The 25748-nt window shown below is 37.9% G+C and overlaps 1 protein-coding gene across 1 annotated transcript in view; it reads left to right on the top strand.

Annotated features, from left to right (window-relative positions):
* Positions 1-4227: 4227 nt before the first annotated feature.
* Positions 4228-25748, top strand: part of slc4a5a (solute carrier family 4 member 5a) — a gene marked incomplete at both ends in the record, with an annotated part of 29270 nt that continues 7749 nt past the window's right edge. The window contains 14 exons of the mRNA XM_079250791.1: positions 4228-4285; positions 4902-5114; positions 9425-9554; positions 9862-10022; positions 12565-12717; positions 13182-13328; positions 16499-16554; positions 17724-17881; positions 17971-18058; positions 19347-19501; positions 19784-19912; positions 20324-20498; positions 23733-23866; positions 24484-24755. Coding sequence (XP_079106917.1) covers positions 4228-4285; positions 4902-5114; positions 9425-9554; positions 9862-10022; positions 12565-12717; positions 13182-13328; positions 16499-16554; positions 17724-17881; positions 17971-18058; positions 19347-19501; positions 19784-19912; positions 20324-20498; positions 23733-23866; positions 24484-24755 — 2029 coding nt within the window. The remainder of the gene's footprint in view (positions 4286-4901; positions 5115-9424; positions 9555-9861; positions 10023-12564; positions 12718-13181; positions 13329-16498; positions 16555-17723; positions 17882-17970; positions 18059-19346; positions 19502-19783; positions 19913-20323; positions 20499-23732; positions 23867-24483; positions 24756-25748) is intronic.

The following is a 25748-nucleotide window of genomic DNA, read 5'->3' as shown; positions in this document are numbered from 1 at the left end:
GAACACATAAAAACTACTGTAATGGTTCTTCAGCCGTCTTGTCCCAGAATGAATTAAAACAGAAATTATACACACATCCATGTTGCATAAACAGTAAGCCCCATAATTATGTCCCTTATCCTGCTAAGTGACCAAAGTTTACATGTTAACCAGCCAAGAATGTCGTCACTAGTTTCTCTTTGCGTACTTTGTTAGAGAACAGAAATACTCTGTTTTTACGTGCTGATTCCTCATTTTCACTTCATTTCTCTGGATAATAACATTGTGTATTATTTATCTGAGGTATTTATCTGATAATGATACCTGTAAAGACCAGATAATTTAGTTCCATGTCCTGAAACATAAATTCTTAGATACATATGATGAAATCTCTGCAGAGGAAAGCTGCTTCAAGCCTTCACTAAACAGAAAAGAAAGAACAACTCTCATGTTCCTTTCTGCTGAGAAAACTCCATAACCGCTTATTTCTCTGACTCTACATCGTGTTAACCAGCATCAGCTGCTTTTATTCCTCTCCTTTCCTGTGTTTGCATATTGACCTGCTGATAGAGAACGCGGACAGTTTTTGTTTCAGTGGTTGCTGAGCCATATTCTGAAATGACTTCCTGTCTGAAGCTCTCTCTGCACAGCTCCGGCGTGCACATTATTGACCCTGTCATGAGACAGAGACAGACAGACAGACAGAAAGACAGAGACAAATAGAAATGAGCTTTCTTCTTTGCTGAGTTTGTCCCACTCAGTAGTTTGTTGGCGCTCCACTGGCATGTTTTTACTGATGCGACTCAATGAACAGCAAAGTCTTCGCTCTTTCCTGTCATTCCAGCACATAACTGATCCAGGTAGGTCATCCTTTTGTCTTCACCTCTCCTGTCTTTTATGCTATATTTTCATGTCTTCTGCACCATTAATTTCTAACCGTCTGGGCTCGAAGTAAAGTCATTTAGACTTGTTGACTCAGAGATGGGCTTATATAAGCCAGACAGGCATCAGTGGGAACACTCCTTGAGGATAGATTAACATTGGTGTTGAATGTTTACAGCTGTTTATCTTCACAGCAGCATTTACCAGCTGAGTTAATCTGCTGGTCTTTAAGATGTGATGGGATGTGATGGCTTTGTTTTATAAAACACGCAGGAGCTAAGTAAGAATTTAGTATTCCTGCTCATCAAGAACCAGGAGCTTATTGCACATTTATCTGTTATTTTATTGTCATATTTTATTCAACACAATTCTGTTGTAGTAGAAAGTAAAAAATGTCAAGTAAAGTTAAAGGAACTTGATGAGACTTTGGCAAACCTCTTAAAACTTGCTAAAAACGCAGCTTCTAATCGTCTTCTTCATCTGCACAGACATGCACTGATGCACACACACCTGTAATATCTGTATATTTAAGGAAGAAGCATTTAAAAAGGAAATGACTTTTGCAAAGTCTAAAACTTGCTGTATATGTGTGTGTGTGTGTGTGTGTGTGTGTGTGTCATCAGAATCAGATTTCAGAGTCAGTATTAATCAGTTTATGGTACTCTGAGCACAAATACCTAAAAAGTAAGTCCAGCAGTCCTAAGGAACAGTAACGGTGTTGGAGACTTTCTGGACAGAGCAGCCTGTCTGTCTCGCCTTGTGTATGCTGCCAGGCCACATGACCGCTGGATCTCGTGCACACGTTTATGCACCAGAGTGTGTTACTTGTGTATCATGCAGGGTGGGCTGTTCAGAGGCCGGGCGAGCCCATCGATCAGCTGGTGAAGGGGGCCGCATGCAGCTCTCGTTCCATCTGCCCACTGGGTGTGAAGGACACCGATGTGACAGCACTAATTACAGAGGCAGGAAGCCAAAGCTACAAACATTCCCAGCAGCAGCTGAAGCAAGCTGTGCCGGGCTAAACCCGCCCTCCACCAGCCACTCTACGCCTCTCATCCCTCTAGGCCAGCTTTTTAAACGTGCCATACCAGAAGATGTTATGAAACGTCGGCATGGAACCCAGATGCACGAAACTCAACAGAATATTTAGAGTTTACTTAAAACAAAGATGATTTAATTGCATTTATTTTGAGAAAAACTTCTTTATAAGTTGTATTTGTAGTTTTAGTTGCTGAGTAAAATACCTCTGAACAGAATTGTGCTGCAACTAAGCCATTAATTAGTTTCTACACACTTCAGCTCCTTTGACTTTATCTGTATTGGAGGCGTTTAAAGTTTTAGGCTTGATAGGTTCAGTTTACATTTCCAGTCAATGAAATGTGCTCCTTTACATGTCTTAGTTTATTTGATGGGAAACTATTACAGTTATGTTGCAGTAAAATAAAAGCCTGTATCTTGATGCTAGTATCACCGCGCTTCTGCCTTCCAGCAGCAATGTTTTACTGTTTTCTTTTTTCTCAGTGCAGCAGATGTAAACTTGAAGCCTTTTTATTCACACCATTCATGTCCAGAGTCCTCTACAAGTTGAACTTTTTACTTACTTACTTACTTATTTACTGTGAGAGAAGCAACTAGTTAATGAGAAAGCAACCAGAGTCTCATTGTGAACAGAGTAAATGTTCCAGATCTAGAAGTAAATGTGTACATTTGCTTTTTACGTGTATATTTTCAATATTACTCTGAGTTTTCTCTGATAAACTGCTTTTATTTTCCTTAATGTGCCACCCTCTAATGACTCACATCTTTGAGATGTTTTGCACTATAAAGAAAAGAATACAACTATAAATATGAAAAAACTAAACCCAGTGGCCTCTCATGTTCAATGATTTGATACAAAACCCCTGATACCTCCGACAGGTGGGGTACATCCTGATTAGATTGCATTCATTTCCAGCTGTGTAAATATTATTTTTAACCAAAATGATTTAGAATGATTTAAAAGATGAGAAGTATAGTTTGGCTGAATGTCCTTTCTGTACACGATTATGCTGTGCAGACAGATTGCACCTTCTTACACACAATGGAGTGATCATCCTTTTCATTTCATCTTTAATCCTAATTCCTCTTTAATTAAGGATACAATTCGCACACAAGACAGTATTGTTGGATCTGTTGTAGCTCGTATTTTAACAAAGGGACTGTGGTGGGGAGGGAAGGGAATAAAAAATGAATACGTTGTTGCACCGCGTACAGCACTACATGGAAACACCTGCATCCAACTGGACTCGCAGCTGTCTGACCAGCAATCATCCCTGAGTTATTGCTTGTGTTGTTCTCACTCTCAGATGTAAGACGCTTTGGATAAAAGCGTCTGCTAAATGACTGTAGAATAGAACCGAATAGAATAATTTGGGTATCGTTACTGTTAATGAGTTCTCATCAGGATGCTTGTTTCTGATGCTCAGTATTACATGTATATTCTTTAAAAGTTACAGCAAACAAGCACATAGGAACAAATCTGTGTGAAATAACTTAAAAGAAAATAAGTTAGATTTACTTGTTTAAATTTAACTTTTTAAATGACTAAGTTTCTATTCTATTCCATTCTATTCTATTCTATTCTATTCTATTCTATTGTACAGTCACTTAGCAGACGCTTTTATGAAGTTAAATTAAATTAAATTAATTAAAAAATACCTTATTAATCCCCAAAGGAAATTTCAATGAATAATAGTAACAATAATAATTATTAATATTATATGCACACACATATATATGTATATATATATATATATATATATATATATATATATATATATATATATATATATATATATATATATATATATATATATATATATATACAGTACAAATTTGATGATTTTTACATATTCTTCTGATAGCAGTACTACTGTAATTAATACCTTAATTGTATACAGTAATACCCCCCCCCCCCACACACACACACCTGCCAGCAGACACTTTGCTGGTGCCATTCACTGTGTGAACTGGTGGCCTGTACAATACGTTACTTCACAGCTGTTTTAATTATGCACATTTTTATTGATCAGGCCACCCTCCTAATTATTTTCTTATTGATCTGCACTGTAACCTAACATGCAGGTCACCGGACAAGGTCTGCTGGTGGTGTTGCTGCTGGAGGCTTATGTCCCAGAAACACAGCAGTGGCACATGCACACACAAATGACAACATAAAGTACTGCAAGCGTGCCATTGCATCACTGTGCAGATGCAGGAATAATGCATGGAAATATATATTGTGCATTATAGCGGATAAACAACCAGAGTCAGACATGGTGTGATGTCTAAAGTTACAGGTGTCTGTTTTTCTTCCTTACTGCCAGAATGGACCCTGGAGGAAGAGGGATGGGTCTCTCTCACCTTCGCTACGAAGAGGAGGAGGGTGAGTGTCATGTGTGCATTGACTCTTTATGTGTACTTTAACATCGCTTCAAGCTTTTGTTTTATATTCCAACTTATACTTTCTAGCAAAGACATCTCTGTTGCTAATTTCTGCATGTTACAGCCGATAACAGAACACAAGAGGTGGAGAGTGAACTGGGAGACATTTGGCTGAATCTCAGGCATGAGGGAGTTGTACATGAGTACTTTCAGTGCTTTCAGGCTGAACAGCAGGAATCTGCTCCTTTCCAAGACAATCAGTGTTGCTTTGCATGTGCCTGTAAAGTTATTCCACCTGGAGTTGTGTATGAAATTAGTTTTACAGCAAAATCTTAGTTGCCAGCAGATCATCAAGCTCACATCATCCTTTTTTTTTTTTTTTTTTTTTAACGAAGAGCAGTTTGTATGAGCCAAGCTGATATTTTATACACTTGATTGGTTTGCTGAGAATAATTTATGTAGTTTCATTCAGAACATTTGTTCAACTTGTTTCAGAAATACTGTGATTTTATTACAACTTGCATGTGAATCAAATTATTTCTGAAAACATAAACTGTCATCTGAGTGTTATTTCTTGTACATGTCCATTTAACAACCAGGAAACTGTCTTTTCACAGATCATCAGTCCATCTACATAGGCGTCCCGGTATCCCGAGGATACCGACGCAAGCGCAGGCGAAGGCGCTCTAGTCGAGATGCTCCTAGCACCGATAGAGACAGACGTTACGGCCACCACAGACAGCACGATCATGACCGCTATACAGAGATAGACATGGAGGAGGGACTCATGGATTCAGCTGAGCAGGGTCTTCAAGACATCAACCGCACCAGTAAGTATGAAGTCAGAGTCAGAAGACGGGACCAAATTACCCCTGAACAGCTTCATGTTGGTTTAGTTGGCTTTTTAGGACCAGATTTGCAGGATGGAGCTAACTGAGGAAGAGTCTTTGATAAACTTCTGACAAAAGCTCAAAATGATAGTAAATACATCAAACAGAACAGAGCGGATCTAGTGAAATCTGGTTGTAGAGAAAACTGAGGTCAACACACACACCGAGCCTGGTGTGGAGCAGTTTGCTGCTTTACAAGAGAAAAAAACTGTTTCACAATGAAACAGGCAATAAATATAACCAAAATAAATAACATGTACAACCAAACAGATTATATCCAAAGTGAAATAATGGTTCAACTAGCAGACCAGTTTAACTAAACCGTCCTTCCATCCAGTTCCCATATGTGGTCAGCAGTCAGCTCAGTCAGTTTTAACATCCCATAGGGTCTTCTGTGGAGGCACCAGGACAGTTACCCGGCTTAAACAGAAACTTTAATGTTGCAGCCAAGTTGCAGCAATGAAGTCCAAATGAATAAAACTACTGTGAAGAAGAAAAACAGAAGTTGGTGTGTAAGTAGAAGATCCAGATCATTTCACTTCCATGGACTTCTTTCTTCAGAATTCCCTTCCTAGGAGGAAGGAATGTGTGTGTGCGTGCGTTTATTGGTGAATGTGTATGGGTGTATGTTTACACAAATGTCTGTCTTTTCTTTCTCTTTCTTTCTTTCTTTCTTTCTTTCTTTCTTTCTTTCTCTCTCTTTTCCTCTCTCTCTATGAGGTGTTTTCTTTCTCTTTCCTTTCGTCTGTCTGTCCCTCTTCTATCTTCTCCGGTCTTGTCCAGCAGTAGAAACTCTGTTTTACAATTATACAAAATAAATAAAAAAAAATAAAATAAGAATCCAGAAAATGAAGGGGATCATCATACCAGTAATGCTCCCCTTGGCAAAGTAAATTTGCTGAGCAGAACAGCATCCAGACCATCATTCTGCTGCTTAAATGCTGGACAAGACACACAAAAAAAACCAAAAAAAAAAATTTCCTTCCTGGTAGCTGGATGTCTGCACCCCCCGCATGGTCCTTGTTATCTCTGTAAACAAAACAACATGCGATGATGTGTCATACATGTTCTGCCTCCCTGCATCTTCTGCATTCTGCTCCTCCTTGAGTTCTCCTCCCTCTCTACCTGCAGCTTCACCTGATCATGCCACACCTGTTCTTCATCGCCTCGTCACACCATCTAGACTTAATCCCTGTTTCTTCCTTCGCTCCTCACAGTGGTGTGAAGCAAACACTGGCCTTCGTTTCTCAGACTTTCTTTTTCTCCTTTGTTAAACAAAGCTTCGTTTTTCAGCCTTTGAATCCTCCTCTTGTCTCCAGTCATGACAACCTGAGTTTGATCTTAGAGAAGGTTAACTGTTTGCAGGTCCCCATGCTTCAGAAAGAGTCAGAAAGCAGGAGAGTTGACAACTGACTCGAATCTGGACTAAGTTGGGAATAAAAATATATTAGACTCCAGATGCCAACTCCTTATCAGGATGTTTTTTAGGACTACATGCAATGTGGTGTTGAGTGTGGGCCGAGAAAAGTTAAATCTCATTCTGTTTACGATGAATTCCTAAGAATATTAGTATTTAAACACAAATGTTTTGTGCTTTTCTTGTGGAAGATACATAGAAGATTAAATAACCAGATATAAAAATAACCCTGAGATGCTAATATGCCATCTTCGTCTTCTTTTTTTTTATTCTACATCTGTAAAGCTGAAGGTTTGTGGAGCTGAAGGGGAAAAGTACTGTTCAGTGTTGTTTCTATGAACTAAAACGTAGATTAATGTTGTTGTTGTTCTCCTAAACTATGCAGACAAATATTTTAAAGATGACACAAAAAGGATAAAACACATTTTCAAGGTTGATCAAACACAAATATGTTGAATGAGGAGAAAAATTCTGTTTTTTGTTTTTTTTTTATCCAAAGTCTTTATTTGTCCCTTTAAAAGAATGTAAGAAAATAAACAAAAATATTGTTTTTGCAGATTTGTCATTTATAACTCAGTGATATTTGAAAGCGTTGTCTTCTGGTTGTCACCACCAGGCTACAGCAGACAAGTATCAGATTTTATAAACAGGCGTTTTACCATAAAGTCATGCGAAATGTCCCAAAAACTGTAAGAATCAAATGAAATCCACACAAACATTAAATGGTTCAGTTGTGAAATGTCATGCTGCACAATTGTGTGTGTTAGATATAAATTCCACTGATGTCTGGCGTAGCAGTTTTTTGGTACCGAGCCGGCAGGGTGGCTTTAATAAAAAAATTTTAAAAAATGAATAAAAATAAAAAAAGAGACATAAGCTCTTTGTTGTGTTTTTGATTTAGTTTCACTTCCTTCCAGCTTTTCTAGTCGTAAACAGCAGGAGCCGTGCCTCCGCTGCCTGGCAGACCTCTGCTGCTTTCACTCTCAAAGACTTTGGCTGCGGGAATTCACTTGTTAAATCAATGTGATGCAATCAGTAGAAAGGCAGCAGACGTGCTGCTCTGCCGGGACTGTATGCACATGTCAATACAGTCCTTTGCAGCGTGTGCGGCTCTTTTGGCAATGTGGTGTCAAATCGTGCTTTCAGGAAACAAACAAAGATTTACAACAGAACAAAAGAAAAGGGCTTTTTTTAAAGTTTTTTTTACAAAACAGCGCCACTTAGGGAAGAAATATAAGTGAAAGATGTTTACAGGGGATTTACTGGTGGCAGCTGTCAATAGAAAACTTCAATATTATTGATCACTGGTGGATTGAAAGACTCACTTCTTGTAGGTCATTACTGTCCATATGTCAGTGGTGACATAGTTGACAGAACGTTACCCTGCAACATCAGTCACAAGTACGGGCTCCATTTAAGTCTTACATTCAACTTGTACAACAATGAAAGGGATGTTAGTAGTGAATGACAGTAAGCGGGATTGTCTAATGTGGATGTTTGCATCAATATTTCAATTGTTACTGCGGTGGAACAAGTGAAGTATAAAGATTGTTGTGTACAATGAGGCAAATAAGTATTTAAACACCCTGTGATTTTGCAAGTTCTTCCATTTAAATATCATAGAGGGGTCTGAAATTTTCATCACTAGTGTCCTCTAGGAAATAACATAAGAATAAAAAGCTGGAAATTATGTATGATTTTTTTAAATAATTCATTTGTATGTCACTGCTGCAAATAAATATTTGAATTTATGATCATTTAGGATAATGAGTGGAGTGGAGGTGGACTTTTTAAAGGTGGACTAACAGGTCTTTGAGGGTCAGAATTCTAGCTGATAGACAGGTATTCAAATACTTATTTGCCTTATTGTATGTATAAACCACGGTCTAATGTCAACTGTCGGGCATTACTTTCATAAATCTGTGTTAAAAAAACCGTGAAGATATGAAAACATGTCAATCAATCAGAAAATTTAAACAAAAGACAAAAGATTATATAGTTAAAAGATATTTTAATTGGGCACATTCATGCACGTCACTAATTAGATGATGAGGTATTTGGCTACCTTCAGAGAGTGCTTATGAAAATAATGCATGGCAGTTGACATTAGATCATGGTTTTGTATATATTTATATACATATATATTGTTGTTGTATAACAGAAACATGTCTGTATTTTACACACAGCTCATATCCATGTTTCTAATGTGGATTTTTTTTTTTTTTTTTTTTTTTTTAAAGGGGGGGGTAATTAGGGTTTACAAGGGTTTTTAAATTGTGCAGTAATTGGAATAATTTTCTTTAAATATTTTATTTTTGTTGTTTTGTTTTTTTGTTGGGAAATTATATTATTATTATTATTATTATTATTATTATTATTATTATTATTATTATTATTATTATTATTATTATTATTATACAAGGTATACCTTGTCCCCTATTGTTGAAATGTTTATTATTCTATATTATTCAAAGCACAACTTGTTTAAATTTGACCCCTTAGCACCCCTGAAAAGTTGTGAATAATGACACACACCTCAAGTTATATTATTATTATTATTATTATTATTATTATTATTATTATTATTATTATTATTATTATTATTATTATTATTATTATGGCTCTTTTGTTTCAAGGCAACCGACCTGTAAACTGTTGCTGCAGTGTTTGTGTGTTAGAATTATGACCATGTTATAGATAAATAAATGACTAGCTGAAGGTCATCCAGCTGCCTGCTACACAGTCACATAACCTGCAGCGTCATTGAAACATCCTGAAAACTATGTTCCCTCTCAGTTCTCAAAACAAACCTGACTCGCCCTCCTCCATTCAGTGTCACCAGCAGCAGAGCGGTTACGATACATCTTGAGCGAAGATGATGACATGCGCACACCAACACTCTTCACTGAGATGGACACCTTACAACGAGAAGGAGACGAGCTGGAATGGAAGGAGTCTGCCAGGTGCATTTACCACACCGACACATAAACACACAGTCAGCATCGCATGATTGGCTGGAGACTAAAAGCTGAAGGATCATTTCCAACTGTATTGTTAAAATCCTAAATATGCCTTCATTTCCCCAACAGAGATGCTAATTTCTTTTCAGTTAACTACTGTGGTGTTCAGTAAATAGTTATTCTGTCTCAAACCTATCAGATTGTAATCAGACGTGGTTGTGATGACAGAAGCTAAATAAAGACTTTTAAACAACCGACTCATCAGCAGAGCCAGAAAAGCATGACTTATCCTGTGTTTCTGTGCCTCCAGGTGGGTGAAGTTTGAGGAAAAGGTGGAAGAGGGAGGAGAGAGGTGGAGTAAACCCCACGTGTCCACGCTGTCCCTGCACAGTCTGTTTGAGCTCAGGACATGTCTCCAAACCGGGACAGTGCTCCTGGATCTGGAAGGATACTCGCTGCCTCAGATAGTCGGTGAGACGTTCAAGGTCTTCCTTTGATTGTGTTTCACTTTTACTAATTGAGCTAATCTGAGCTGAGGCTGTTGGGACAAAACCACACTGGGGAAATATGCTCAATAATGTAGAAATCACAACTTTTTTTTTTTTTTATTTAGTTTTTCATTCTTTTCACTTATAAATATATGATCCAGTATAATGTTTAGATTATTTTACTTTGTATAAGCAGTTTTCCATGCAGGTTCTGGTCATTTCATCCTTTAAAATGTTCCACCAGGTGTCATCGAACGTTACAGGACCTTTCCAACCCTTCTTAAAAAGAAGATGCTCTAAGCATCAAAAGAAAATCTACACTTCCTTTCCAATATATCACATCCATTTCATTCCTACTATTTTCAGTGAAAATTTCAGATGATACAATAAAAAATATATAATTTACTTTAAATAACCTTATAGTAAATATTAAATTGAGGAATTATCTGTGTAAATCGGCTATTTTAATGGAACATTTCCCAAAGAAAGCTTAAAATTTATTGTTAAATGCGAATAGATTAACAGTTTAAAGTCTTTTATGCAACACATTTAGGAAAACTCAGATCACTCCAATAACTCCAAAACATTTAACAGCAGAATTTTTTTTTCCACAGTTTCAGTTGTTGGAGTAAATTAAAAGTATGAGTAAGGCTTTAGATGACGCATCAGTCAAACCCTTGAGGATATAAGTACAAATCATCGGTGTGTGTAAGAGCTACTGAAGTCTGCAGTTCAGTCTAAAGCGTCAAATGATGTAAATATGTATGTTTTATTGTTTCTTCTGTACAGCACTTTGGTCAACTTTGTTGTTTTTAACGGTGCTTTATAAATAAACTGGATTGGATTGGATTGGAAATGACAGATTTAAAAATAAGTAGCATCTTTTTCTCTATAATTTCCTGAAAACAACACCACAACGGAAAATCCGCACTTACTAAAAGGAAAACAATGTTATTGAAGTCTCTATTTACCCAGAATACTGATTAATTTCCCAGTTGTCAGTTTGTACATGAGGTTAAACTGGACAAAGTAAAGGAAAAATTATTCTTTAACCACAGTTTTACTTCTTGTCAAGTCTTATCGGTGGTTTACAGTTAAGTTGGTGGTTAATTAGTAACCGAGATTGTGGCCTGTTAACTCACAGCTGAGTTTGCACCAGTAAGGCATGCGTTACAATAAGCTAACCTCCATTTGTAGGTTAACCTAATGAATCAATTGTACCAAAAACACATCAGCATACATCCACCGCCGTCAGTTTTTCCTCATGTTCCATATTGACATTGACCCCTTCATGATACTTACGTAACACCGAGCTGCAGATGCATCATGGTGGACAGGACTGAAAACCAGTTAGCTGTAAAATAGTCCAAGACTATTTTAGTTACACGTTTAAATGTAAACATGTAAAAAGTTACAAGTTTACATGTATTTTAGTTCATATTTCTTAGTCTTAACAAAAACGAAGCCACTACTGCTGCTCTTTGTCTTCATGCGTTTCACATCTCAGATTCCTGTTAGCTGATGTATTGTTGGGAACATTTGAGATCTGCCATCCTCATCAGAAAATCAGCTACAGTTTACTTAATACTGATATTTTATGACTATTATGTTATTCTCTGAAATGCTTAAAGCTGAAATGTGACATCTGAGTGGAATTATGTCTGTGTATGATTGGCTGTCTGGTGGTGGTTTGATCTGGTTCTGATCTCTGCTGGAGCTTTTCTGTGTGGAAAACTGTATTTGTGTGTGTGTGAATGTGTTGGCATTGTGATGGATTGGCGACCCGCTGTGGATGTACTCCATGTCTTGTGCTCCAGGCCCCTGCAGTTTTGTACCGGATGAAGTGGGTTTAGAAAATTGACGAGTAGATCGGCCATTCTCAGCGTAGTAAAAAACGTGTTGCTCCTCTTCTGCTTACATTGCTTTGCTCTTTCTGAGTAATATTTCCTTTTCCAATCAGAAATCTCAGTGCAGAAAAGAGTTATTCTAAGAATTACAAATCTTTACACTGTTTTCATGCATTTACACTGCTGGTCTGGAGCAGCATTATTCAATCTCAGGGAGGAAATCAGCCAATAAACCTTTCATTTACAGGCTTGTCTGATTTCTGCCAGTATCACAAGGCCATCGCCATGGTGTCATTTTGTTACTTCTCCTGTCCGTATGTAGAAGTGCCCTCTGGCAAGCTACTGAACATCTTTTTTTTCTTTAATTTTTTTATTTCAAACTAAAAAAAAAGACTTTTAAAAGAACAAATATTGGTAACAACAAACAACAAATAAAATAAGCTTCTTAAGTTCGAAAAAGGATTCTGGAAGAAGTTGGGCAACTTATCGAGACCAAAGCTCCCTTATCATCACATATAACCCCAAATAACCTTGAATGTGTGTGTGTGTGTGGCGGCCGACAAGACAAGAAGAATGCTGCATCAACACAGTTGTTTCCGTCCCCGCTGCAGTCAAACAAACAGGGTTATCTTTCCTGGGAACGCTGGACCCCCCTGACTATCTTTCTCATGTTTCTAGATGACATTATTGAGAGACAGATAGAGGAAGGCATGATATCTCCTGACCTCAGAGAGAAGATCAGTTTCGTGCTGCTGAGGAAACATCGACATCAGACCAAGAAGCCGATTCACCGCTCGCTGGCCGACATGGGCAAGTCCAGCTCCTCCACCAGTGAGTGTCGGTGCCCATTTTACCAGTCGTCATTCAAATCTCATTTAACCAGTATGCCGTCTGACTGGAACAACAATCGTGCCATTTATTCGACTTCGTTGTTTCTTTTGGTTTATTTAATTTCCACGATTAACAGAACTACACACACTTGGCCATGTGATACAGTTATATGGCTATTTAATTTATTTGTCAATGATTGGTCCATCCTGGTCTGACATATAATTTGATGCATCTTACAAATTGAGCATGCATGTGTTTGGTGCGCTCGGCAAATGATCGCAAGCTCTCCTGCAGTCAGCAGGGCTCATATCCTCACCAGGAGATGCATTAATGTTTGATAAGTTAATTACCACTGTAGCATTTCCACATCTCATCAGGGCAGAGCGCATGCTGCTTAATAAATCATAAAGCATCACCTCCGACCACTTTGCTGCTGAATGTGTCTGCTTCCTTTTCCTCGTCAGATCGGAATGTGGCACCCCGAGGTGGAGCGGGTCCGGGTCCAGGTCCGGGTCCGGGTCCGGGTCTGGGTCAGGGACAATCAGCCAACTTTAACCGATCCACAGAGGACCTTAGAATGAAACAGCAGCCTGCAAACTACGGCCGTCTGCGTGAGTTTGGTTTTACATCATGTTAGGCATGATTGCTTTTATTTTCTTCTGAGGCAGATGCTTCTTTTTAAAAACAAAGTTTTTATAATGACACCTAAGTCATCCGAACAGGGATGGCCAACCACTTTCTCCAATACTGTTGATCCTCAGTAACTCTTAAATATTTACACACACACACACAACTCATTAAGCCTTTCATTTAAAAAAACCAATAGAAATTATCGATAGAAAACACTATAACTATTGTGACAGAAAAAAATACAAAATCCTTAGTTTTGTCTTGGAAAAATCTTGTAATTATAATGCTACGTTTATATTGGAGTTTTAATTCCTGTTTAATTCTGAATTAAAGTTAATTCCACTTTAAACTGACGAAAAACGACCATGTAAACACTTAATTACTATTGCAAATTTCTATTCGGAATTAAACGTAATTTCGAGGTTTATTCGCGCTTTAATTCCGAACTATTTAATTGCTCTGTCATGTAAACCTTCATTCTGGTCGTTAATTCTGGTCATTCTGAGCATGCTCGTTACCTTGTCCTGTCCCGATGACGCGCGTTGTTTTGCCTCCCGTGTTCGGTGGTCTATCTTTCTTCTCCTTCTCAGTTGTCGCAGAAAGTGAAGTAGTATGCTCGTGTTGAGCTGCTACTTCACATTTATAATAAAAATAGCGGCAAAACTGGTACTTATTATGTAGTTTTTACAAGTTAGGACTGAAAAGACGAGAAGCAGGGAGTCAACTTTGTTTATTTACGTCATATATACGTCATACGTCACGTGAACCCTCTGTCCAATCAGAACCCTTCCCAACCCGCAGCTCTAAAGAGGAATTAAGTGAGGATCATAGACCGTATATGAAAGAGGGACGGAGCCTCCGGCGGATAAAAGGGAAGCCGAAGCAGAAGTGCACAGAACTGCAGTTCCCCCTTCATCCGCTAGGGGCTGCAAAACAGAGAGAATCCCCATAGACTCCCATGTTAAAAAGACCAACTTCACAGCAGAAATAAACATGTTTACAGCCTGGTACAAAAATCCATTTTCAGTTTAATGGGTCAGGTTTACCTTCATGATAATTGTGGGGGGAGTGAATTAAACGGACAAGTTATATTTAAAAAAAAAAAAAGTAATTTAATCTCGAATATCTGCATATTTAGGGGCGTGTCCTTTTGATTGACAGCTACCCGATCTCCCACTTCAAGTAAGAATAACGTAGAACAACCGCAATTTTTAGCCGGTTAACAACGTGACTTAGCTTTAGTCCACTTACCTCCGTTAGCTGGTTAGCTCCTGCTATCACTGGGTTAGCTCGGTTAAGTCTTAGCTACAGAAAGCTCGGAGTTCACTAGATGTCAATCATCCACCATGACGTTCACAGCCCCCCTCTCAGCTCCACCTCTTTGCCCATATATGTATTTTCCGGGCGAGACGACACGCATGCCCCTGCCAAGATGGCGATGGTAGGAACCGCCCACCAAGCTTCAATTCAGCTCTTCAGAAACCTATGGGTGACGTCATGGAGGCTCCGCCCATCATTTTATATACAGTCTATGGTGAGGACATGTTTCATGTAAACCTTCATTTGGAATTATTATTTTCATGTAGACTCATAGGAGAATACGCGAATTCCGAATTATCTAATTTCAAATTATTAATTTTGAATTAAAAATCATCATGTAACTGTTGCCATTGTGAGCATGTTGAGGTCAGAGGGTCAAAATAATGTTTGTAGCGAAGTTCTTGTCTACTTCAAAGTGTTTCTGAAATGTAAATTAACCCCCTGCTGGAGATTGGCGTTATAAACCTCACTCTGGGGGTCCTACATTAATGACGTTCCCAGATGGGGTTGGGGGAAGGAAGAGTATAAAAGGGTGTAATTCTAAGTTGATTGTTGGTTCACCTTGTCCACAGGCTGGGGGTCACTTGGTCTGCTGGGTAGTGTGACCTCCTTGCAGCAAGTAAAACTTTTGTACATTCTCACTGATCTGATAGTCTGTCATTCATTGGGAGATTTTTTCTCCAACAATTTGACAGCTAGCACATTTTCCTGCACACATATGTCACTTATAAAGCACTAAATCGACTTGCATCCCCATTTCAAAGAATTTATATTTATAAAAATAAAACCAACCAAACAAAAATAACAGCCAAGTAAGAGAGGGTTGTAATTTTCCCAAATGAAAAGCAAATTTCAGTGAAATGGTTCCATCATTCAGAGGAAAACAATCTTAAACTATCAGTAATTATCATGGAAAGCAATAAGTATTCATCATTTAAAAAGATGGTATTTATTAAAACACAGCAATGTATAATGCCAGCAGGTGTTTCCATTTGAGATACAGAGACATTTATTTAGCATTTTTTACAACACAACCATTTGATGTAATCGTTTGTTACATATCCAATATTATGTTGTTTTCCTGTATTATCTTCTTCTTGTCCTGCTGAGGAACGGAAGATAGGAATTAGCTACTGGTTATAAACCTGTTATTTATGTGAACTTGTACATCAATACAATTGGTCACTTTTCCTAGATAATTTAATGGAAACAAGTGTTTGTATTATTAGATGTTGGATGTAAAAAACGCATTTAAAAAATTAACTAATGGCACAGTCTTTCTTTCTTTCCATTTTCTTTCTTCTTTCTTTCTTTCTTCTTTCTTTCTTTCCGTTTTCTTTCTTTCTTTCTTTCCGTTTTCTTTCTTTCTTTCTTTCTTTCCATTTTCTTTCTTTCTTTCTTTCTTTCTTTCTTTCTTTCCATTTTCTTTCTTTCTTTCTTTCTTTCCATTTTCTTTCTTTCTTTCTTTATTCTTTATTCTTTCCATTTTCTTTCTTTCATTATTTCTTTCTTTCTTTCCATTTTCTTTCTTTCTTTCCATTTTCTTTCTTTCTTTCTTTGTGAAATAACCAGTTGGAAGTAACAAATGATGGAGAAGTATTCCACAAAGCTGTGTGATAAAAACTGTTTTCTTTCATTTTCTTTAATTATCAGTGCAGCATGTTGCATTTTTTGCAAATAAAAACAAATGGGAAAATGATTGAATTCACTGCAGTACGAGATCGTGCATTTCTACACCAACATACAAACTGGGGGTCTTAATAACAATACTAAAGCTGAAAGGGTCCAAAGTATGTGGATTAGTGATTTTACTGGCTGCTTTATCTTTCAGGTCACGCTCAGAGTAGAAGCATGAATGACATAGCAGACACTCCCAGCACTGACCAGGTAAGTTATCACTTTAAATTTCAAACCAATCACCTCATTTTACATCAACAATAAAACAATCTTTCATATACTTAAATAGATACTGATTCAATTTTGCACTTGCATGGCTTTAGTTTCATCCCACAGCCTGCGTTTAATGCTCGTGTACCTGCCTTATACTCTCTAAGTATCTGTTTATCAGAGTGGAAGCAATCTTTATAGCACATACTCATTTTCCACTTTGTTGCTTCCTATTACCGAAGAGATTACCCGTCTCTTGTCTCAGTAAGGCTGTGTATTGTGTTGAAGCGATGATTTGTTGAAGTGCCTTAGTCCTGAGCGTCATCAGTCTTTCATTGCGATTGTTATCGAAGGTGACAGCAAGGGATGGAGGAAATGTGCAAATATATAAGTCACTTGTTTGTGGAGCCAGTGCAGTAATGTGACATAAACCTGGTGACAGATGCTGGGACTGTTGCAAGGGCGTGCTTTTGTTGCGTGGATTAGGCTACTGAGTTTTGGAGCAGGCAGGTCAGGATTAGGTGTCATTCACAGTGAAAATTAATGAGATTATTTTTTAGAGCGGGGTCATGAAATGTATTGAGTGAATGCAGCTACAAGGATGAGTGCTGGCTGTTCATTTTTCGAGGACTCCAGCTGCAAATGGACGGCTGGATGTTAAAAATGTAGTTACAGGCCGACAGTAGGTCACATGCAACAACAGCCAAGTGGCAGTTTTTCACTTTGTGTAGATGTGCTCCTGTGTGCCACATTGTTAGTGTCAATATTGAGCTGGCAGTGAGAGGAGCATAGATCTCATTGTCCGGTCCGCGTGCCTCGCGCTCACATGTAGCCACAGATTCAGGCTGCGCTTTATTGACAAAGCTATTATTGAGCGTTATTATGCTTCTGTGCAATTTCCTGCCACACCTTAACGTGCGATGAGACAGGTCAGGTTGGCTTGCCATCCATCTCTCAGTCAGATTTGTGTCAGTTTTCATCTGTTTTGCCATCTCATTGTTGGGTCTTTAGATTTTTATTCTCATAAACAATATAGGATTATTATCTATGATCTAAATATGAACCCCAGTCCAACCTGCCAGGCTTAAACAATGAAAAATGAATATGCTGTAAAATGCCGCAGACATCGTTCTCACCCTATTCTCACATTTTTCATCCTTTTCCTGCAGCTAAAAAATAAATTCATGAAGAAAATCCCCAGAGATGCAGAGGCCTCCAACGTTTTGGTGGGGGAAGTAGATTTCCTCAACAGACCCTTTGTGGCCTTTGTGCGCCTGGCCCAAGCTACAACACTTGGAGGTCTGACAGAGGTGCCTGTTCCCACCAGGTAAAACCATCTGCATCTTGTCACACATCCTTATCCTCACCCACCTGCAACCTCAGCATATCCTTCATAGTTATTTCACCACCCAACAGATTCCTATTTATTCTCTTGGGACCTCAAGGAAAGGCCAAGTCGTATAATGAGATCGGTCGAGCCATAGCAACACTAATGGTGGATGATGTAAGTCCATGATATTGTGTATCGAAATGTCTACATTACATGCCTTTTTATTTGGTTGTTTAACGACACATCGCTGTCACAGTCTCCTGAAACCCATTGATGCCATTTACAGTAACACCATTCATCTGAAACTAAACTGTTTTCTGACCTACGTGGCTCCCCATCCCTCTCATGTATTTCACATTGTCTTTAGATTAAGTCAGATTAGATTAAATCATTCTTATTTGTCTTGAATAAGGTCTTAGTTACTTCTTGGTACAATATATGACTCAGTTCACTGTGGAAAGAGATGTTTTAATGGGAGAATCAGTCAGAAATATATTACATTCAGCCTCTTGGTATATATATATATATATATATATATATATATATATATATATATATATATATATATATATATATATATATATATATATATATATATATATATATATATATATATATATATATATATATATATAAATGAAAAAAATGTTGAATTGAGGGAACCTCCTTTACAGGGAACCTCCCAAAAATGTTGAATTGAGGGAACCTCCTTTACAGGGAACCTCCCAAATGGATTGACAAAGTTGTCTCAAGCTGACCTAAAGATGAAAAATTGGTATTTAAAGTTGACCTGAGATAATAACGAACTCAGATATTTGAACCAGTTTACTTTTTATAACTCAACATTTTATTTTATTTTATTTACAGATCTAGAGCTTGACTGTAAACTAAAGCTAAAGATATCAGCTTTAAAACTCAGATCTGCTTTGTGCAATTTGTTCATATACTAACACTTACACATAATACATGTAAATTAAAACATGAAAACATTGTTGTCATGTTCTCATGTTGTAGTTGTTTTTGAATCTACCCAAACCAAATCTCTCAATTTGCTCCCTACACAACTGCTTTTTCAGGGATTTATTCTAACATGTAATATTTAGTCAAGTCAAATTTGTTTGTGCACGTTTTGTTTGTCTGAAAGCGCTTGTCAAAGCCAGAGGGCCTAATTCACAAAACACGCCTTATCCATTAGACCAATAACTTTTTTGCACTTTATGAACATAAAGTCTTATTTGGCCTGTTTAATGTGCAGTCAGTCTAGAAGTTAGTCATCAGTGAGCATTTAGTAAAGCATGATCCAGTCAGACTCTTAGTTTTGTTATTTGAACAAAGGAAACTAAGCAAAGAACTGAATATTGCAGTTCTCTTGAAAATATAGTTTACTTACATGTTTTCATTTCATCCAAGTGAAATGGTTTAATCCTCTCCTTTTACACCCCCCCCCCCCCCCCCCCCACAGCTCTTCAGTGACGTGGCCTACAAAGCCAGAGATCGAGAGGACCTCATTGCAGGCATAGATGAGTTTTTGGATGAAGTGATTGTGCTTCCACCTGGTGAATGGGATCCAAAAATCCGCATTGAGCCGCCAAAGAAAGTTACTTCGGCTGACAAAAGGTTGTTGTTCCTCTAACCCCTCCTGTTGTCCAGAACGTTGTCGGAGCACGATAAGCAATAAGTTAACAGTGATTATTGTGTTTCACTAAAGCCACCATGTTTGTATGGAAACTTAACAAAAGAGGAAATAGTTCCTGGAATGAAAACAAGAGATAAGAGCCTAATGGTGACCAGAACCATGCCTCCATGTCAGCAACGATCGAAGTTTGTAAGGATGAAAAGCCTCTTATTTACGCTCAGCGGCGTTGCGTGCGTGTGTGTGTGTGTGTGTGTTTTCTGCAGGAAGTCAGTGTTTTCCTTAAATGAGCTGGGACTGATGAATGGTACAGCTGGAGGAGGAGGAAGGCTCTCTGAGGATGAGGAGATGCCAGTACCACATGAACTTGGAGAGGAGCTGGCTTTCACTGGACGGTATGAACAAACGGACCAGTTGTACCGTTAGAAATGTGTGAAATTAAAGAAAGCAGCTGGGTGTTTTCTACTAATTCCTCTCCATAAAACTCCATTATGTTGTCAGATTTATCCTGCCAGCTCCAGCTTATGATGACCTAAAGACATATTCTTCCTACGTTTGGTTATTTCAAGTTGAATTTAGTCAAATAGAGAATTTATCTTGACTTTGAAGGAACTACAGTGACTTTTATCAAAGTCAGAGCACAACACTCAGTTTGCTTTTTTAAAGATGTTGTCTGGTCATGGCTTCCAAGACAACACTTTCCAGGAAGTCACAGACCTGCTGCTTTACAGAAAGTAATTTGTCATGCTGAGGAGTGTGTGAAACACCCTTTTCTGTGTGTGTGTGTGTGTGTGTGTATACAATAGCTTCTGTGGGGGTCTGTACCTGGACATAAAGCGGAAATTGCCGTGGTTGCCAAGTGATTTCTACGAAGGGTTTCACATCCAGTCTATATCTGCGGTACTCTTTATCTACTTGGGATGCATCACCAACGCCATCACCTTCGGCGGCCTCCTTGGAGATGCGACTGACAACTACCAGGTAAGGCAGAGAAACACCGGCAACAGAAAAAAAGTCCATTTCTGGATTAAGGATTTAATTTGATACCAACAGAGTTTTTCTTTGTTGTTTACCAAAACATATTTGAGTTAAAGATGATGATAAACAGACATTTTACGTGTTGAACTCAGAAGTTTTTCACATTAAAAGCTGAGAAAAGGCTCAAACATTAAAAGACAACTTAACGTAAAAGTAAATAAACTTCAGATATGATATAATATCCAAGGTATTCTCAAGATATTATCATCACTCCTGAGGAGAAGAATATTTTCTGCCACAGTTCTTGGTTCTCTATAAGGGGAAAATTGCCTGGAAACTATATTTTCTACATCCAGCGATGTACCTACACTGCCACCCTCTGGTAATGTTACACAGCTTAATTCAATTGGGGGAAGAAGAAAAAAACAAGCCTGAACATGCAAAACCTTATTGCATTGACCAAGAATTAAAGTTTTTTTTTTTTATTTTTATTAAGTAACAAAATTATTTTCCATTTTGTCTGTTAAAAAAAGTCTCATTTTTTTAAGTAGATCATGATAAATCATGGTAAATACGGAGTATCTGCTGCTGTAAAGTGCAGAATGGTTTTTATATAAAATATTAACTTGCTTTCCTGCAGAACACTCATTTTTCCACAAACTCTGCTTTGTACAGTAAAAATGATTTAGAGTAAGGCTGATAAAGAGTCATGCTTTGTGCAGTGGGATAATGGGAACCAGTACAGCAACAGGATCCACCTGTGACACTGAACATGATGTTCCTCTATTTCCTCAAACTCGCTTGTGGAACCTCAAGGTATCTTGTCAAGTCAGAGAAAGAAAACAGCGTTATTTTTATAGACATTTTCATGGAACATATTTGAAAAAATAGATAAAAAATGTAACCCTTTAATAATCATTAAGAAAAACTTACCTTTTTTATTGAAAAAATATGGATTTCATTCAGAAAAAATATTTTTAAAAAGAGCTATTGCGGAAAACCAAACATGTTTTTCCAGTTCATGTGATAGAATTTCACAAGAACAGGTCTGATTTAATTTTTTTAAGGTTATTTTCAGTGTTTCCTTCTGATATTTGTAAACTAAAAATTTGACGCAGTTCACTGTAAGATTTGATTTGTGTGTCTTTTCATAAATACATTATTTTTCCCTAGAAACATGAATTCAGTTGAAGTGAATGGTTATTTTATTTTGACTTTAAGCACACAAATCAAAATCAAAATTGAAATAGCATGACTTTTTGATAGGTATTTATTCATTCATTCATTCATTCATTATCCAAACCGCTTAATCCAGTTACTCTAACATCCATGTCTTTGGACGGTGGAAGGAAACCAGAGTACCCAGAGAGAACCCACACACACGCGGGGTGAACATGCAAACTCCACACAGAAAGCCCCCCCCCCCCCAGCTGAGGCTCTAACCAGCGACCTTCTTGCTGTGAGGCCGCGGCGCTGACCACAGCATCATGCATTTCCTGCTTTCAATACTGAATTAAATTCAAAAATCAAAATTTTAATAATCAGCTCCTGATTTTATGAATCTGAAACAAAAACAATCTAAAAACAGTGGAAATTAAACTTCTTTGAAAAGGACCTTTTTCCTAAAAACAAAAAACCCTTTTACACAGCCTCTTCTGGGATGTAAGTCTTGTGCAAAGCGAGTACGTTAAGAACATTATGAGAAAGATTTCTCACCTTTTGCTCTGTCTCCAGGAAGCTGACAGAAGGAAGCTGGAAGCCTCTCAATAAAACATGAACTCCTCTGAAAACATCATCTATTAGATTGTAGTTAAAATGTTGTAACTGGGAGTGTTGGAGGTTTGTTAGAAAAGTGGAACTTCTATCCATAATCCAGTTTATCAGATATTCTATTTCAACTTGTCTGTTTTTATTCATTAAAAACACCTTGTTCTTCATGTTACTACTTATTACTGCTCCTTCCTTTATCAGTGAAGGCAGTGATTATATGAACTGTCTACTGTGGAGAAAGAAACTGAACAGTCTGTACTGGGATGCCCCTTAGAACCAGTAGAGGTAGTGGGAGAAAGGTGGATGATGCATAAACTGCTGTCTATGTTGGAGAAAAGCTCCCACCCCGTCCAGACATCACTGCAGAAGTCCTGAGCAGCTAACTGTACAACAAACGGTGCTCCTAATTAACCAAAAATAACACAAAATGCACAATATTAAGACATATTAAATAAATGACTATTTTACATATTGTAAGTGATGACCAAAATATGTGATTTCATGTCTTAATTCTTCTCTTCATGCATATATCTTAGCAATTTTTTTCTTTTTCTTTTTTTTTTTTTTTTTTTGTGGTGGCTTTATTTCTCTTCCTTCTGTCTTGCTGCTGTGGCTCAGAATTTCCCCACTCAGGACAAATAAAAGTTTTTCTTCCACACTTCAGTGGGTGAATACCCAAACAGGACCTGCTTTCATTTAACAGCAGAACTTTAAGTTTAAATAAATTCTGAAACCTGCTTGGTGTTTATTGACCAGGCTCTCCAGCCAGGCTACAACTAGCATGTAATAACCAGAAACAAGGAGAGAGAACTATCCATTTACTTTGTCACACTGATCCACACCGCCACCTGTAGAGGACTTCAGGTTCCACACAAACCATCAAGATAAATACAGACCTGTAAATCATTTCCATGTTCTCCTGGGCAGACTGTCTTACACAGCGTGTTTACTGCCATCTGATATCAGAGATATTCATTTCATTTCATGTTCAGTTTAACTTTACATTGTTATACATGAACAAATAGGCGCAGATAGAAGATTAAATCTTGTATAATCTGCTTCATAAAGCACCTTTTACATAATGATAAGTTGAGTTGATTTCACTAAATAAAATTAACCCCCCACCCTAACCCTAAGATATATCAGATAGTGTGGTACAACCCTAAAAGTGTTCATGTTGTGCATAAGTAACTGCATATTAAATCAGTCATAAACACACTTGTACAAAAAATACACTGCATATGAGAATACAGTCATTTCTCAGCACTGTTCAACTAAATCACTTTCTTCCATCTGTACCCTGCAGTGCAACATCTTGGCCCCATAAATGTTGAACACTGTCCTGTCTCAACTGTCCAGTGTGTGTTTAGCTGCATTTCCATCTCATATCTGCAAGACTTCTTCAACATCCAATCATCTTTCTCCCTCTCCTTAACAAGCTTTTATTTTGTCTCCTTCCTCTACCAGGGTGTGATGGAAAGTTTCCTGGGTACAGCCCTGGCAGGTTCTGTCTTCTGTCTCTTTGGGGGTCAGCCCCTCATCATCCTCAGCTCCACTGGACCCATTCTCATCTTTGAAAAGCTTCTGTTTGAATTCAGCAAGTGAGTTTCTTTGTGGTCTTCTGCTCCTTAACTCGGCCATAATGCAGAGGTGGACAGTTCCTGTCCACAAGGGCTGCAGTCCTGCAAGTGTTCAGAGTTTCCCTGCTGCAACACTCCTGACACACAATAAGCAGACTGATGCAGAGCTTGACAATAAACTCTCCACTGCTCTGCTAATTAGCCATTGCTTTGAGTCGGATGTGTTGCTGCAGGGAAACGTTGAACACTTGCAGGACCGGCGTTTCCCACCCCTGCCATGATAAGAATATGTGGAGAATTGTTGATGCTCATCTCTATGGGAAAACGTTTTTGTAAACCTACATCATTAATATAATTTTTTTGTGTGTGTGAGGACAGATTTGTTCCACCCAACATCAATGGGCAACCTTATCTGATTTATTTTGATTAAGTCAGAATAAACCAAACAAATCACTTGTTTTTGTCACAGATTCATGTTCATGAGATGTTTGATACCTAAATAGATTCAAACATATAAAGTTACAGTTTCCTTTACATCCTCAGTATAATACACCACATGTGTTGATATTGTTAGATATTCATAAGCTGTAAAGATCATTTTTCTTTCCCTTTGCCTCCCGAACCTTTCACCTCCAAAGGAACAATGGAATAGATTACATGGAGCTGCGTCTGTGGATCGGCATCCACTCCTGCCTACAGTGTTTCGTGCTGGTGGCTTCAGATGCCAGTTACATCATCAAATACATGACACGCTTCACTGAAGAGGGCTTCTCCAGCCTCATCTCCTTTATCTTCATCTCTGATGCCATCAAGAAGATGGTGGGCGCTTTCAAATATTATCCCATCAACACTGACTTCAAGCCCGACTACGTCACCGCCTACAAGTGCGAGTGCCTGGCTCCAGACCCGAGTGAGTTCACCCCTTGGCTCAGGGAGATGTCTGTGGGGAGATATGATATGATATGATATGATATGATATGATATGATATGATATGATATGATATGATATGATATGATATGATATGATATGATATGATATGATATGATATGATATGATATGATTAACAGCACATTAGTACAACTGCCTCATACAGCTACAGGATCTGCACAACTATCGCTCATTAGGTCAACCATAATTTTTCCTGTATACCAAAGTATTCTTCAGACAAACGTGAGAACATTTATCTGACAGCTCAAGCATGGATTAAACTGGGTCCTGCAACAGGACAATGATAATAGACCCAGCAGCCAGTCGACAACAGAAAGTTTAAAGGTGCTGTAATTGCCAGATCTAAGTCAAACCTTAATGGAGGTGTAGGACCTTAAAACAGATGCTGCAAACATCAAGGAACTGAAATAAAATCATACATAAAATGATAATTTTAGGTTTTTGTTGCTGAATGTTTTCATTTGCAGGTTACTGAATCAAGACTTTTCTAAGATTCCACAGACTGCTGTTAATTTTAGTTTAATTAAATTCGTGTTAGTTTGGAAAATACAGTGTTGAGGCTATACTTGCCTAACTTAAAACCTGTTCAGGAAGAGGTGACTATATTTTTTATTATGTTTCAATGATATCTTATGTATCTTACCAAACTCCATTTACAATAAACCAACTAAGTTGTATCAGTTGGAAATTGTCTGTAATGATGATCAGAACAAACATAAGAAGTTTAGAGGTTCCATATTTATCGATGGGTTTAATGGCACTCACATTTTCATTAGACTTTCAAAAAGTTCCAAATGCTCCCTGATTGCTGTCTTTTATACTTAAAAGTGGCAGTGATTAGCACTTTTTTCCCATAGACATTGATTTCTGTAACTGATTTGTTTACCTTGTTTGCTTTCACCATGCACAAACAATTTGGCTGCCGTCTATTGCAAGTGAGTACCTCTTTGTTTG

This window comes from Telmatherina bonti (assembly GCF_933228915.1).
Source record: "Telmatherina bonti genome assembly, chromosome: 13".
Lineage (NCBI taxonomy): Eukaryota > Metazoa > Chordata > Actinopteri > Atheriniformes > Telmatherinidae > Telmatherina > Telmatherina bonti.
Note: the sequence above shows the minus strand (reverse complement) of the source record. Positions and strands in the feature narration are given on the sequence as shown.